The following is a 15,278-nucleotide window of genomic DNA, read 5'->3' as shown; positions in this document are numbered from 1 at the left end:
TTTAAAAGAAGATTAGACAAATTCATGGAGGACAGGGCTATCAATGGCTACTAGCCATGATGGCTGTGCTCTGCCACCCTCGTCAGAGGCAGCATGCTTCTGAAAACCAGTTGCCGGAAGCCTCAGGAGGGGAGAGTGTTCTTGCACTCGGGTCCTGCTTGCGGGCTTCCCCCAGGCACCTGGTTGGCCACTGTGAGAACAGGATGCTGGACTAGATGGGCCACTGGCCTGATCCAGCAGGCTCTTCTTATGTTCTTATGTTCTTATGGTGGTTCCTGAATCAGAAAACAGCTGGGCTGTGTGCATTGCAGGCTTTGGGAAGGAGGCTTGTTAGGCTTGTACTATGGGGGCAGCGGCAGGTGGGCTGGATCAGGTTAGGGCCTCCTGCCTAGGGGCAAGCACAAGACTGTAGCCTATTGATGATTTGGAAAGGGGAGGGTTTGATGCTGAGGCAGTCAGGCTCCCCAGTGTGGGCTACTGCAGTGGTTCCCATGCTCCATCCTTCCTTTTTTCTACTGCCTCAAAGCCAGGAGGGACTGAGCCCAGAGAACAGCACAGAATGTACCTCTTCGATGCAGAGAGCCAAGGATGGAGAAAGGAATGACAGCAAACTGAGACTCCAAAGATGGTCATAGTGGTGGGAACAGAGGGTAGAGGCCAAAGGACTTCTCACTTTTGCACAGGGCCTAGAATGCTGTTGGTGTGAAACAAAGATTTTGTAGGGGGCAGTAGTCATTCTAGGCCCATTAAAAATGCTCTCAAACAGGAGACGGGTGATGCCTGCAAACTGGAAAGAACCTCAGGCAGAAGTACGCAGATCTGAGACAGGGCCCTTGGAGGTGGCTCTGTCAGCCTTCTTGCTGAGTGTATGCATAGACACACTACCTCTCTTTCTTGCCAGTGCCCTACAGAAAAGGGGAAGATCACACGACAACACAGCCTTGCTGAGCACTCTTCCCCTGGCTCGCTTGGGGCTCAGTACACGGTGTTGCTACCTGGGGCTTGAAAAGCTAATGAGATGGAGGGCAGGGCCAACTCCTGGCTGCCCAGGAGGCCTCTTGCTAGGTCAATTAAACCTTTCGTTCTGCTGTTTGAGAACTCTAAGAGCACTGCAGCCATCCACAGGTGTTGGCTTTCCCCTCATTTGTTATCAATTTCCCTTTCTCCTCCGCTTTCTGGGATGTCGCCACCACTCAACTATGCAAGGAAAGCAGCAGACAGAGGCAGCTGCCTCCAGCCAGGGGCTAAGAGGAAAGGACCTGCTCTTCTGCATCATAAGCTATATCTGGGGGGGGGAGGTCGGGGGGGGAACTATCCGTAGCCACTGGGAATAGAGTGGTCAGTCGTAGCATGTCAGCAATCCAGCATCCTTGGAGAGGCACAACATCTTCAGCTTAGACACTCTGTACATACAAATTATAAGGAGAATCCATGGAAACTGAGGTCCCTTTCTCATGTAATGCTGGTGGCATGAGATTGTTTTGGTCTGGCTCCTTCCCACATTGTCAGGTAATAGCAGCTGATGCCTCCAAATAGTGGTGGTGCTACTAATGCAAAGTTTAATCTTTCCTCAGCTCCATCTACCCAAAGCATGTTCTGCCTGCTCTGCCCATGGAAGCCCCTCCTATCAGCCATGATATCCAAATAGAACTTCCATGTTTAGAAGCAGTGTACCTCTGAATAACTGATACTGGAGACAAACAACATGACTAGAATGCCTTTTCAGATTTTCAGAGGCTTCTGCATGTTAGACTATGTGGAGGCATGCAAAACGCAAGACCACAAACTGAGTACAAGGCAGAGGTGGAGTCTGAGCCCCAAACACAGAATCAACACCCACCTACCCAGAAATCCCTTTCCAAAAATTCCTGCTCCTTTGACTCAACATGATGCAACATCATGTTATGCCAAATTCAGAAAGCCTCGTAATAATGCTACAAAAATTTCCTCTTCATACAGTGCAGTTTTTAACAGAATTCAATGCACCGAGGCTCGGTGACAGCCACTAGCCTAGATGCCTTTAAAAAGAATGAGATAAATTCATGGCTGTTAGCCATGTAGCTTGATGGCTACATGAACCTCCGTGTTCAGGGGCACTATGCATCTGATTGCCAGATGCTGGGGACAAACAAATAGGAGGAGGCTTTCCCCTTCATGTCCTACTTGAGAACTTTCACAGGTACCTGGAGGATTGATCTTTGAAGTGGAAAGCTCAACTAGACGGAGCCTTGGTCTGATTCAGAAGGGCTCTTCTTTATGTTCTTATGTAACAAGCAAACCCAATTACCACTCTTCTGCTCCAGTCATGTTTTTGTTATTTTCTCTTCACAACTTTCCTTCTCAAATTTCCCTTCCCTGCAATAGTGTATAGGCAATGACCTCATGAACAGGTTTTCCCTGTCATTTTTGGGACCTTCGCATGTCCCCTAGTTCAGCTCTTGATGGCAGTGGAGGGTGGTGCCCATTGAGACTGGGAGGGTGGAAAACAGGGACGCTGGCAGTTGGTGGAGCCAGAGCCAACTAATTCTGGCTTTGCCTCCATCCTCCTCCCAGGTGAATTCTTCAAATGCAACACTGAGACTGAGGAGGAGGTGGCTGACAGCCAGGGCCACCCCCTGGACTGGTTGTAAGGAAGGAGGCAGGCAGGTGGGGACTGGCGGAGGGCAGAATGAGGTTGGTGAGATGGTGCCCCATTTGCTGTAATGGACCAGCCTCCACTGAGCCTTGTTCGCGTTGATTCCCAGCCAGGTCAGCCTTAATAAGGTGGCTGTGCATCCCCTGCCACATAATCAGATTTAGCTTTGGATATGTCACTGTGAACACTAGAATGAAATGAATGAGATACACACAGGTTATATGGGGAAACGTTGAGGCCAAGTGGCCTTAGGATTTGCAGTGTGCTTCTAGTGACAACCACATCAGGAAGTGGATCACTGCATTCTGCACTCAGGGTTGCAGCCCCTAACAATAGCAAACTTTGGAGGCAGCCCCCAACAGCACCAGAGTAAGCCTATCCAGAGATCCTTGGGAAGGACAGGAGATAAATAGAATGTCAGGCTTCCTCTCCTCTCACAAATGAAGTTTCACATTTCATTTCCCATCCTGCCTTGTTCCCCAAAAGCTCCCAAAGCAACGTACAAATAAAATGAAACTATTCAAGTGGCAACAAATGGAATAAAACCAGATCATCAGTAACAGCCCAGTAAAACCAGTCCATAGCATCCTTAGCAATGCAACTAAGCAGCAAGTGCCAGTTTAGGAAGTCAAGTTGTAACCAACTCCCAAAAGCTCAGTAATGATGACATTTTGGGACTTCCTTGGGGAGTGGATTCCAGAACAAGGGAGTAACCATCAATTAGACCTTTTATCTCAAAGCCACCTCTCTCACCTCAGAAAATGGGGGCACTTTGAGCTGGGCTCTCTTGGATGATCTTAGAAAATGGGGTGGGATTTATATATGTGGTTCAAAATCCCATGGAAGACCCATAATTGAGGGCACAATTATGAACAAAAGCCTAAAAAACTTTCCTTCCTTTTCAATGGGATTTGTACAGGAGCAGTGTTGTGTTGGTTGAATTCCTTGTTTTGTTTTATGTGAACACTGAGATTCATGGAATTCTGTAACTGCTGCTTGATTCAGCATCAGGCCACTGGATTTTGTACTGCACTCTACTTATGTCTTGATAGGAGTGTGATCTTCTATTTTGCCCTCTACCAAGTTCTTTAAGCTACTCCATCTGTCTAATCTGCATATTCATAAGGGTAAAACAATAATGCTGAAGCTTGGTGGTGTTTGGAGATGGTGCTTTTGCTGAAGTGATCTGTCTTGTGCTTCAGAAGTTGTGTAGGGCTGACACACTGAGCTCACACATACAGAATGAGCAACTTGGTTGTCAGGGCAAAGCTTGGGCTTGTGCAGCCTTCCCAAAGCCTAGGGAGCAATTCAATGCTCAGCTGCCCTGGAGAGTTTCTGTTTTGTTGCTTGACTGCGTTCAGCAAAGTTCAGGCAGGGACAGTACTGAGGCAGCCAATCTGTCTGTCCCCAATTGTCAAGCCACTGTTTCTTTAGCCAGGGCACAGGATGTCTCATTCCAAACAAAAACTAACATGGCACTGTTTCTGAGGCCTCCTGCTAGAGAATAACCACCTGATGTTACCTGTTTTGAGGTTTTGTTTATAATATTGGTATTCATTGGCGATCACTTGTGGCCGAGTAAGATTGTCTTCCAAGATAAGATCTTTAACAGTGGGTCCGTAAGTGACTGTGGAGGCCAATTCTGGATCCACACAGCCTCCCACAGTGAGGACATAGGTTTCCAGATGGAAGATGGTCGCGATGAGGATTTGTTTGATGTGCCTTCTGCTTAGCTTGTTTGTCCTGTTTGCCCTGTATTCGTGCTTCTTCAAAGTCCATAGCATCTTTGATAATAGCCGACCTCCATTTGGGACTTTCATGGGCCAAGACTTCCCAGTTCTCAGTGCTCATGTTACATTTTTTTAGATTAGCTTTAAGAACATATTTAAACCTCTTTTGCTGTCCACCGATATTCCATTTTCCATCTTTAAGTTGGAAGTAAAGTAGCTGCTTCGGAAGACGGTGATTAGGCATTCAAACAACATGGCCAGTCCAGCGAAGTTGATGTTGAAGGATCATTGTTTCAACACTGGTAGTCTTTGCTTCTTCCAAAACGCTAACATTAGTCCATCTGTCTTCCCAAGTAATTTGCAGAATTTTCCGGAGGCAGCGTTGGTGGAATCTTTCAAGAAGTTGGGAGTAGCTTTTATAAATGGTCCATGTTTCACAGGCATACAGTAAGGTTGGTAGTACAATGGCTTTGTAAATAAGCATTTTGTTCTCCCTGCGAATATCCTGATCCTTAAACACTCTACTTCATTCAGGAGAATGTGGCACTCGCAGAGCTCAGATGATGTTGAATTACAGCATCGATGTCAGCTTTTACAGAGAGTTGGCTGCCAAGATAGGGGAAGTGATCAACGTTCTCCAGCGTCACACCATTAAGCTGGATTGATGGTGCTACAGAGGGACTAGTTCGCACCTGTTGATGAAGCACTTTGGTTTTTTTAATATTAAGTGAGAGCCCAAGCTTTCCATATGCTTCTGCGAAGACATTTAGGATCGTTTGAAGATCTTTCTCTGAATGCGTGGAGACTACATTATCATTGGCATATTGAAGTTCTGTGATAGAGATTCACATTACCTTTTTGCTTTAAGCCTACTGAGATTAAAAAGCTTTCCATCTGTTTGATATGTGATTTCCACACCAGTAGGAAGTTTCCCCTCAATAAGGTGTAGAATCATAGTAATGAAGATAGCAAATAAGGTAGGAGCAATGACACATCCGTTTGATGCCTGATCCGACTCTGAATGGATTGCTCTGAAAGCCATTGTTACCCAAAATTGTCACTGTCATGTTGTCATGAAGGAGTCACAAAATATTCACAAATTTATGAGGGCATCCAGTTTTCAGAAGGATGGTCCAGAGAGTGGTTCGATTCACAGGATCAGAGGCCTTAGTCAGATCAATAAACGCCATATATAAAGGTTGATTCTACACCCTGCATTTTTCTTGAAGCTGTCATGCAGTGAATATCACGTCCACTGTCCCCCTGGAAGGGCAGAAAACATTTTGAGATTCGGGGAGGACATCCTCTGAGATTGGTAGGAGGCGATTTGTGAGGATCCTTGCAAGGATTTTACCTGCGGTAGCAAGAAGAGAAATATATACAACCATTCCTTCAACTTGATGGAAGTCCCTTGTTTAAGCATGTTCCTTGAATGGATTACCTAGGAGCAGACTGATGTTTTAGAGCAAGGGTTTTTTGGAGGGGTAGGGTGTCCTGTGGTCCTCCAAATCTTGTTGGGCTACAACTTCCATCATCCCTGCCCATTGGCTGTGCTGGCTAGGGCTGATGGGAGTTGGAGTCAAACAACATCTGAAGAGCTACAGGTTCTCCATCTCTGTTTTTTACCTAAACCCAGAAGTAAGTAACTTTTCCTAGTGTGAGAACATTGCATCAAGACCGTGCCTAAGCTCCTGCTTTGAGCAAAGAAGTCTGCCTCTTCCTATTAAAGCATGATTCTGTCCGTGTGTGTGTGTGTGTGGTGATTAATGCTTCACTGAATATGATGAGGATGGTAAGTGTGTATATGTGTGTGCATGCACAATTCTTTGTATTGTCCTGGCGTCCATCCCAATACTTTATCCTCCGGACAGAATTACTCACCTTTAACAAATGAATTGTTACATAACAAAAGGGTATTGCTGCCATGCTAGTGATTAACAAGAGCCTCTTCAGTATATGTGCATCTTCAGGGGAGCCAGTGCATGGTGCTTGCCAGTAGGTTAATGCTCTTACTGAGCTGCGCCTTCCACTCCTGTCTCCTGCCTCTCTCCACCCCACTCTATGAGCTTAGCTTTAGCAGCTGGGAGTAAACACCGTAACTGAATGACAAAGCTGCAAAGTATTGCAGGGCTTTTACTTAGACTTTTTAAATGCACATTTTCTCATTTGTTCTGCACAACCAAAGTTGTGCTTCTGTTGTGGAGATATGCCATTTCCCAGGCACGAAGAGAGGAATATTTTGTTCTTGGGGAAAATATTATTCTTCCTCTGAACAGTGGATTTATTACAGCAACATTTGCTGTTTGAATTGTGATTGTGCAAGTATCATGGGCACCCACTGGATATGGCTTATGATGAGATTGACAGTAAGCGACACAAATCCCCTGTCATTATTATTATTATTATTATTATCTGTTGATATCCTGCTTTTTAGCCTAAAAGGCCTCCAAAGCAGCGAGCAACATATTAACACAAGAAAAGATGCAATAAAAGTACAATAAAATACAAGAAGTCATCAGAACAACAATACGCTGGTACTATGTTGGAAATCCTTTTTTTAGCTTAACTTCTCACATAAATGTGCAAAATTTTCAAACACTACAGGTAACTTAATTCTTTGGAGGGTGGGCATTCTTCTGCAGCCATCTAGCCATTTCAAAACAAAACATAGCAGCATAAATATCCCCTTGCAAGAAGGATGTCTTACATACACACACCCCCTCTAATTCATGTGGATGGGATGGGATTGAGTGCTTTTGGAATTGTGGGACTGTTGCCCAAAGGCTCGGATGTAGTTGGGACGTGCTTCAGCTGCTCCTGCAGAAAGCCCAAGAAAGCCTTGGGTCCTTCTGGAGCTATCCAGATGCTGCAGTGGAAAGATTCAAGGTTCCCGACCCAGTCTGTCTTTCTTTTCCCAGCTGACCACCTCTTTGGCCATGCAATTTAGGTGTCACTGCTTTCCTCTTCTAGATTCCTTTTGACTGCTGTAGCTCTGCTGTCCAGCTACTCTATCCATTTGCTGCTCAAATCCTCAGGGATTGTTGGTAAGTACTACAAACCTGCAGTAAAGCCACACAGTGAGCTGAAACTCGGCCCCATCTCACATTTGTTACATTTCCTCTGTGTCGCTCCATCTCTGGCCCTCATTCAGTTTCCAGAGTTTGCCGAGTAGAAGAGCGATCCCTACCTGAAACCCTGGAGAGGCGCTGCCTGCCAGTGTGGACAATGCTGAGCTAGATGAACCAATAGTCTGACTCGGTATAAGGAGCTTCCTATGTTTCAGCCCAAAGATTTATTGTGCTGCCAACCATTACTTTTGATGAATGCCTTCACTGTCCCTCCGCTCAAGCAATATATGAAGCAGAGGGAAGCAGAAGCCTTCCCTGGAATAAAATTCTATGAAGGCAGAAGGATGACATAAGCAGGGATGTGCAGTTTTCAAACATGCTTTTGTTTAGACACATAATTTGTATAGTTGGGTTTGTACAAAAAAATAGTGATGTTTTCATTCCAGTTCCTTTTGTTGTGGAGCAGGGCTGAGAGAAGAGGAAAGTATTAGAATTTATAGAGCTTTAAAGGACACCAAGCAAATGGAGAAGCAGAACATGAGAAATACACAGGTTGAGCATTGGCAGAGACACAACTTAAATGCTCCAACAACCACCCATGGGTTGCTGCTCCCACATTATATCTCTAGGGAGACAGCCAGCACCCTAAGATACTTGGAGAGTGCAAACTCAGCTCTCGGTGTCTCTCCCAGTCTCTGTCTCAACTATAGTCTTCTTTTCTCACACAGAGATCTTGTTCCCTCCCCCTGGCTGGGAGGGGGCAGGGAATCCAGGCAAGTCATCTTCAACCATCACTTGGCCTTCTTGGGCCATCTTAGCTCCCATAGAGACACATCACTTGGAAATTTCCAGCTAGCAACACTCTCTTGTCAAGTCCAGGTATTGCCTCAGGGCAACCTTCCCTAGTAGTCACAGAAATCTGATAAGAAACCCATAACAATGCACAAAAATAGATCTTGTGGTACCTTTGTGCAGAGGGTTCCTGCTATATTATTCAATGATAGGAATGTCGTGGTGATTCCATATGTTATTGGGGCTAATTATACCATTAGTGTATGGTTGCAGTTTGTACAGTTTGAGTACTTGGGGCTTTGTAAAATCAGTTTAAGACCTGTTGTGTTGGTCTTAAGGCTCAGTTTTCCCAATAGTTGGGTGTCTCATACAGATGAAAGTCATTTTCTCTCACTTTGTCCTTTCATTTTTGGTGTCCTCTAGGAATCCGAGCCTATGAACAGCTGGGCTACAGGGCCTTTGGCACTCCAGGGAAATTGGCAGCTGCCATCGCTATAACACTTCAGAATATTGGAGGTAAAGAGGACATGGAGATGACATAGCTACTGCAATTCCATTCTCCCGTTCCCATTTCCATCCCGGGAAGGCTTTGCAGAAGAAAGCATTGGATAGGGAGGAGTGGAGCAGGTCAAGATGGTGTTCCCACGTATCTTTTCCCCCTATAGTTCTGAATGGGACTTAGGGCCCTGGTAACTTCTGTCTCTCTCCCTAGCCATGTCAAGCTACCTGTACATTGTGAAGTCCGAATTGCCTCTGGTCATCCAGACCTTTCTCAACTTGGAAGGTGAAACAACGTAAGTGTCCTCCAGCTAGCTCCTGCCTTTGTGTCTCTGAAAATCTCAGAACCTGCCGTGGGCCATAGTGTCACATGGCTATGCTCAGTACTGTGGTTATGGGGTGGATTTCTGTCTGTACTCTCAGCTGCACATACAGGTTGGGATGAGATGGAGATGTTTGCTATTCCTGCTCCATCTGCCTTGTTTTCCCCTTGCCCTTTTCCCCAATGTGTGACACAAAGAGCCCCCAAGGAAGAGCAAGAGGGATGCAGCTGTGTCGATGAGGGAGTGGGGGACCCCTGAAGAGCCACAAGGCTTAGCCCCCTCTCCCTCCCTCCCTCCTTTTTTATTTTTTTACCTAATTCTCACCCAGGTGGCTGGTCTCCTGCCTTTTTGGGGGGTTGAGAGCTAAGAACTCCCCTAGGGCCCTTGCTGCTTCACATGCCATGGCAGTGGCAAATGCACATATTCCACATCATATATACAAGGAGCCTGGTAGCCAAATCCAGTTCTGTGGCGCATATACTCCTATCACACCTGCTGTTGGAGAAGGTCCGTAGCTCAGTGGTAGAGCATCTGCTTGGCATGCAGAAAGTCCCAGGGTTAGTCCCTGGCAGCATTTCAGGTAAGGCTAGGAATGTCCCTGTCTGAAACCCTGGAGAGCCATTGCCAGTCAGAGTATGATTTATTTGTTTGTTTGATTGATTTCTGTCCCGCCCTTCCTCCCGCTAGGAGCCCAGGGCGGCAAACGAAAGCACTAAAAATACTTTAAAACATCAGAAGAACAGACTTCAAAATATATTAAAACACAACAACCATGAAAAACATAATAAAACAAAACATCTTTAAAAACCTTTTTTTAAAAAAAGCTTTAAAAGCATTAAAAAAGAAGGTTTAAAAATATATTAAAGAGCAATTCCAACGCAGACGCAGACTGATAGTGTAGACAATATTGAATTAGATAGATCAACAGACTGACTCAGCAAAAGGCAGGTTCCTATGTCCCTATTTATTTTGTATTATTACATACATATGTGTTAGTGTGTGTTAGGTGTATACTTTGAAACAGTAACCTGGGAAGCTGCCCAGAGTTATCACAGAATGCTTTTTAAATGCAGGAAAAGAAAAGTTTTGAAGATCATCTAGTCCAGCCCTTTCCACAAGCAGGATCATGTGTTCCCATCACCTCCTAACAGATCAAACTATAGCTATGAGATTGTACAGCAGGAGTTCCTGCATTGAGCAGGGGGTTGGACTTGATGGCCTTAAAGGCCCCTTCCAACTCTACTATTCTATGATTCTATGAGTCAGGCAGTGATAGTGCAGACGCTGCTGAGGGACAAGGCTGTGGTAGCTGGTCATGGTCAATCGAACTGTGTTGTGTTTTGCTTCTTGGCAAGTGGTCTGAGAAATCTCTGGTTGTGGCTGCTGGAGAAGCTGGCCAGAAGGCAGCTGCAAGGCAAGCAAGTTTTCTTTCTATTATCAGCCCAGCACTGGACCAGCAGGGGAACGGAATTGTGGGCTAATGCAGGGCCTGATAGCAATGTACAGACTGCCCCTTACTAAGGCCACTTCCTACATCCGTTTGGCCATCCTCTCCTCTCTAGTGGCCATCTACCCCTGCCTTTATTCATTATCCCCCGCTCCTTGTGGCTCAGCTCTAGTTAACTCCTCTCTGCCGTAGCAGAGGGATTTGTCTCCTGCTGAGCAGCCTGTCCTGGGGATTTCACAGCATTAAGCCACCACTATTTTTGATTGACGCCAGCGCTGAATAAACCCTCAGCATGGGATTAAACCAGAGTGAATTTCCAATCCTTTCACGATGCATCACTTCCTCCTTGGTCCTTGCCCTGGATGCAGCAGCCAGAGTCATGCTCCTGCTAATCGGCTGGCTGGACTCCAGCACACCTTTCGTCGTACAGCATTTTAGTCTACACGCAAGACACCAACCTCCTCTGATTGTTTGTTGAGGGACTAATGTGGTGAATTGGTACAGGTGGTAGGCCACGAAAGAGTCTCCGGACATGGTTTGACAGTATGTGAGGCAGCCACTTTGCTGAAGCTCTGCAGGTCTGGGTCTGGCCATTGCCTGGATGAGAGATCACCTGGGAATCCCAGGTACACTACCTTGAATTCTATGACAGAAGAAAAGAGGGGTATAAATGTAGTAAATAAATGTGCTGGTCTGCAATCAGTCGTCGGGTAAAGTATCACCCAGGTGTCCTTTACACTCACCTGAGGCATGGCAAGTGTTGAACCACAGCATCCTTCCTTCCCTCAGTGTGATGCACGCTCTAGTTAGTTCTTAGGGTGGTTTTATGCTCAAACTGGCCATGGCTACTTTAGCTGCTAGCTAAGAAGGGATAACCTGTTCATTAGATTAGTAGCCCCTGAGCCTTGGTGTTCAATTCCTAGTGCCAAGTCCTGGAAATGTGCATGGCCAGGGAGCTCAGAATATAGCAGGGGCTGTGGAACCTGTGGCCCTCCAGATGCTGTTGGACTCCAACTCCCATCAGGCTTGACAGCCAGCATGACCCAGGGTCAGTTATGCTGGGGTTGTAGACCAGCACCACCCGGAGGGCCACAGGTTCCCTGGCTGTGCAATATAGCATCTAATAGGGAAACTATTCTCATTTAAATAAAATGTACGCATCTAGTCCACTTATTTGCAGAGAAAAAATCTGGATGGGGGGGCGGAATGTTGCTAATTTAGCAAAGTTTTGGCTGAGGGTTCTGGTGGTTAGGTGGTGTCACTCTGCGGGTCTCATCCTTGGCCAGATTGAGATTGCTTTAAATTGTAGAGGCAAGATCCCAGCAGCTCAACAGAGGTGCCAGTATGCAGCTGAAAAAAGGTCATTTCAAACTCTCTGTTCCACCTGACCTTTAACTAGAGCCAGCAGAGGGAACTGAAGAACAGGCTGAAAGCCAAACAGAGTAGGACAGCAAGGATAGGCAAGGTAGATGGACAGCTGGTAGCAAGTCAAGCTGGGGTGTACTGGCTTTCAGGTTTACATGACAAGTTTCTCAGATTAAAACTGACTGGGTTGTGAGGCAGAATATACAAGCAGGAAAGGTTCTGCCAGGGAGAAGGAACCGGGGGGGGGGATATCGGCTCTCCAGACCTCTCTATCTGGCCTGTGGTACTCTGCCCAGGCCATGCTCCCACCCTAAGTCAGACCTATTGGCAGCCCTGCTTCACACTCTCCTTGAGTGCTGTTGCCTGTCAGGCATGTGTTCTTGAACTGTGATAAAGCCTCTTGTTTGCTTGGATGGATGGATGTTCGAGGGGTCTGACCAAATGTAGCCTATTGTACGACGTAAGAGCCACATCTGATGCTCTGCCCACTTTTGCCTCTGGCCTTCCCACTGCAGGTATGCAGCCTTTGGGAGGCTGCCCACTGCAGGAATGCAGCCTTGGGCCTGAAAAAGATTCTCCACCCCTGTAGTAAAGGTGAAGGTGTCCCCGCACTTATAGTGCGAGTCGTTTCTGACTCTTAGGGTGACGTCTTGCGACGTTTACTAGGCAGACATATGGGGTGGGATTGCCAGTTCCTTCCCCGGCCTTTCTTTACCCCCCAGCATATGCCGGGTACTCATTTTACCGACCACGGATGGATGGAAGGCTGAGTGGACCCCGACCCCTTTTACCGGAGATTCGACTTCCTCCTTCCATTGGAATCGAACTCCAGCCCCTGTAGTAGGCCCTGCTTTATCCATTGACCTCCTGCCGTGTGAAACCCCCTTGTGGGTAGCTTTGCACAAGACTGAAGTGGCTGCAGTCCTGCCCTCCAATTCTACCAGTTCAGTAGGGCAAAAAAATTACATGGCCGGGTGGTTGTTCTCTAGGTGCACTGTATCTTGAGACTCACAGTGTGTGGCAGGAAGTAGGATTTCTTTCCCCAATGCCATTATAAGTGGTTCGTCATGCCCTGCCACCACACTTATGTCTCTTCCTCTCTTTGCTGTAAAGTTCTCTCGTGCCATTTTGAATTTCCACAAAGCTCCCTTCTGTAGTTATACAGATGGGCCTACCTTGGAATAATTTATTTCAATTGTACACTTTATATGGGACAGGGCAGAATCCTAGATCCCCTGCTTAAAACCTCCTCTGTATCTTCCCTTTCTGCCTCACTGAAAGACTTGTGAGAGATCAAAATGCCATAGAGCATGCCCACTGACAAGTAAAAGAGGCAGAAGGAAGGGGGGGGGAGATCAAAGACCCAAACCAGCCTGCCATGGAGCCAGAAGCAATGCCAGCATCTTGCCTTACTTGAAGCTCATCTGACTTTATGCTCTCTGACAGGGCAAACAGCTATTATAGGGCCCTGTCTTTCACAGGGAAAGGTTCAGCAGGATGGGAGGAAGTCAGTGGGGCAGGCTACATCCAGAGAGGATGACATGGTTAAATTTTATGTGCACAACCACAGCTGTCCCCTGAGGGTCACTGCAAAGAGCAGCATTATTTGTTCTTGAGCTAGGCAGGATGGGGTTGCCTTTACCGAGATGCAGGGGAACTCCAAGCTTGACGCTGGCTCTCCAGAGAGTCTCAGTGTCCAATGTACAGGGTCTCTGTTGTCTCTTCTGCAGGCTCTGGTGAGTTCAGTTTGACCAATAATCACTGATGTGAGTGGGAGGCTAGGACAATACCACAATACTTTGTTTACATTTACACCCCCCTGTAACTGTATTGCCCTCCTTAAAGCTCCCAATTCCGTGTACCATTAATTTTGAACTTATTATTCTGATTGTATTGTATGTTTATATTTTATATTGTTTACTGCTTTGGGGTTTTTTGTGACAAGCAGTATACAGACTTGAATGAATAAAGACATAAATGAAATAAAGTATTGCACCACCTTCCCTCTGTCATTACTTGTGGTTCTCAGGTAGTCTCCCAGCCAGGTACTGGCCTAGACCGAAGCCTTCTGCTGGCATCCTGTGCTTTCAGACCAGACCCTGATCCAGCAGCCTCTTCTTATAGTCTTATGTGCTGAAGCTAAGCAGGTTCTGGGTCTAGTCAGGGCCTGGATGGGAGACCATCTAGGACACCCATGTCTTGAATTACATGATGGTATAAATGTACTAAATACAAATATTTTAGAGTTTTCTCTTCCAAAGACCTACAGAGGGTATAACTTTTGTCTTTGTCCTTCTAGGGACTGGTACATGAATGGCAACTATCTGGTCATCATGGTTTCTATCAGTATCATCCTCCCTCTGGCCCTCATGAAACAACTTGGTAAGTCTCCCTGTGCAGCAGATGGAAATGACAAGCATAAACCCAGGATTTTCCTTGCCTGTCATTTATGGAGGGTTACCGGCAGCTGCTTCAGTGGGTATGTCATGAGAGAGGGTGCCCATCATGTGGGAGAGATCCACACTATTGTGACACCTACACAGTTTTGGTATAAACACAATTCCTTAGCAGCCTGAGGGAAATGGCCCCCATGCTGCAAGGTATGGGGTGGGTGGGGAAGCGGGCCTTGGTTCTGCCTAGTCCTGCCAAAAAGTATGCAGAATCACCTGTTCCTCCATAGACACTGAAGAAGTATCCCTCTCCAGCTCGATTGTGCCTCTGGGCCAATGGGGACAGGGTGCTGGAGAAACTTAGTTTGGTACTGGAGAACCATCAGCTGGGTTTGTGAAGGGAACAACACAGGCCAGGCTGTTCCGTGATAGCAGAATACTTTTTACCACTTTCAGAATTGTGTATCTCAAACCTTCATGGATCAGGGATGGAGAATCTGTGGCCTTCTCTATGTTGCTGGATTCTAACCCCCATCAACCTCAGGCAGCATGGCCAATGGTCAGGGATGATGGGAGTTACAACCCAACAACATCTGGAAGGGAAAAGGGCATCCCTGTCGTAGATGAAAGAGAGAAGGTGGTTCATGAACCCAGAAATCCACCTTTTACTTACAGCAATTCCTACAACCTAGGATTCTGTCCCTGAACTCTGACTAAGGTTACGGTACCGAACACCTGAGGGAGTGGAGAGTAGCACTTTCCAGAAACATTTTAAATCCTGTGCACCTTTCTGTTTTCTCTGTTTCCAGGTTATCTCGGCTATGCCAGTGGTTTTTCCCTCAGTTGCATGGTCTTCTTCCTTATTTCGGTGAGTCATTGAATTGTCAGCAACTACATATGTAGCAAAGGTCCTCAGTAATTTTTAGCTATTTATTTCTTTATAGAGCAATCCTGTGCATATGTACTCAGACATAAGTCTCTTACGCTCATTAAGTGAGTATAAGATTGCAGCCTAGTTATTAACTAATGA

At 46.3% G+C, this 15,278-nt stretch overlaps 1 protein-coding gene across 5 annotated transcripts in view; it reads left to right on the top strand.

The window, feature by feature from the left end:
• Nucleotides 1–15,278, top strand: part of SLC38A3 (solute carrier family 38 member 3) — a 106,689-nt gene that overhangs the window by 71,526 nt on the left and 19,885 nt on the right. For all 5 annotated transcript variants that reach the window (XM_061617807.1, XM_061617808.1, XM_061617809.1 and 2 more), the window contains 5 exons: nucleotides 7,336–7,409; nucleotides 8,649–8,741; nucleotides 8,938–9,019; nucleotides 14,158–14,240; nucleotides 15,058–15,116. In XM_061617807.1, coding sequence (XP_061473791.1) covers nucleotides 7,336–7,409; nucleotides 8,649–8,741; nucleotides 8,938–9,019; nucleotides 14,158–14,240; nucleotides 15,058–15,116 — 391 coding nt within the window. The remainder of the gene's footprint in view (nucleotides 1–7,335; nucleotides 7,410–8,648; nucleotides 8,742–8,937; nucleotides 9,020–14,157; nucleotides 14,241–15,057; nucleotides 15,117–15,278) is intronic.

This window comes from Rhineura floridana, chromosome 3 (assembly GCF_030035675.1).
Source record: "Rhineura floridana isolate rRhiFlo1 chromosome 3, rRhiFlo1.hap2, whole genome shotgun sequence".
Taxonomy (NCBI): domain Eukaryota; kingdom Metazoa; phylum Chordata; class Lepidosauria; order Squamata; family Rhineuridae; genus Rhineura; species Rhineura floridana.
The sequence above is the reverse complement of the archived record's forward strand: the minus strand, read 5'-3'. Positions and strand labels throughout refer to the sequence as shown.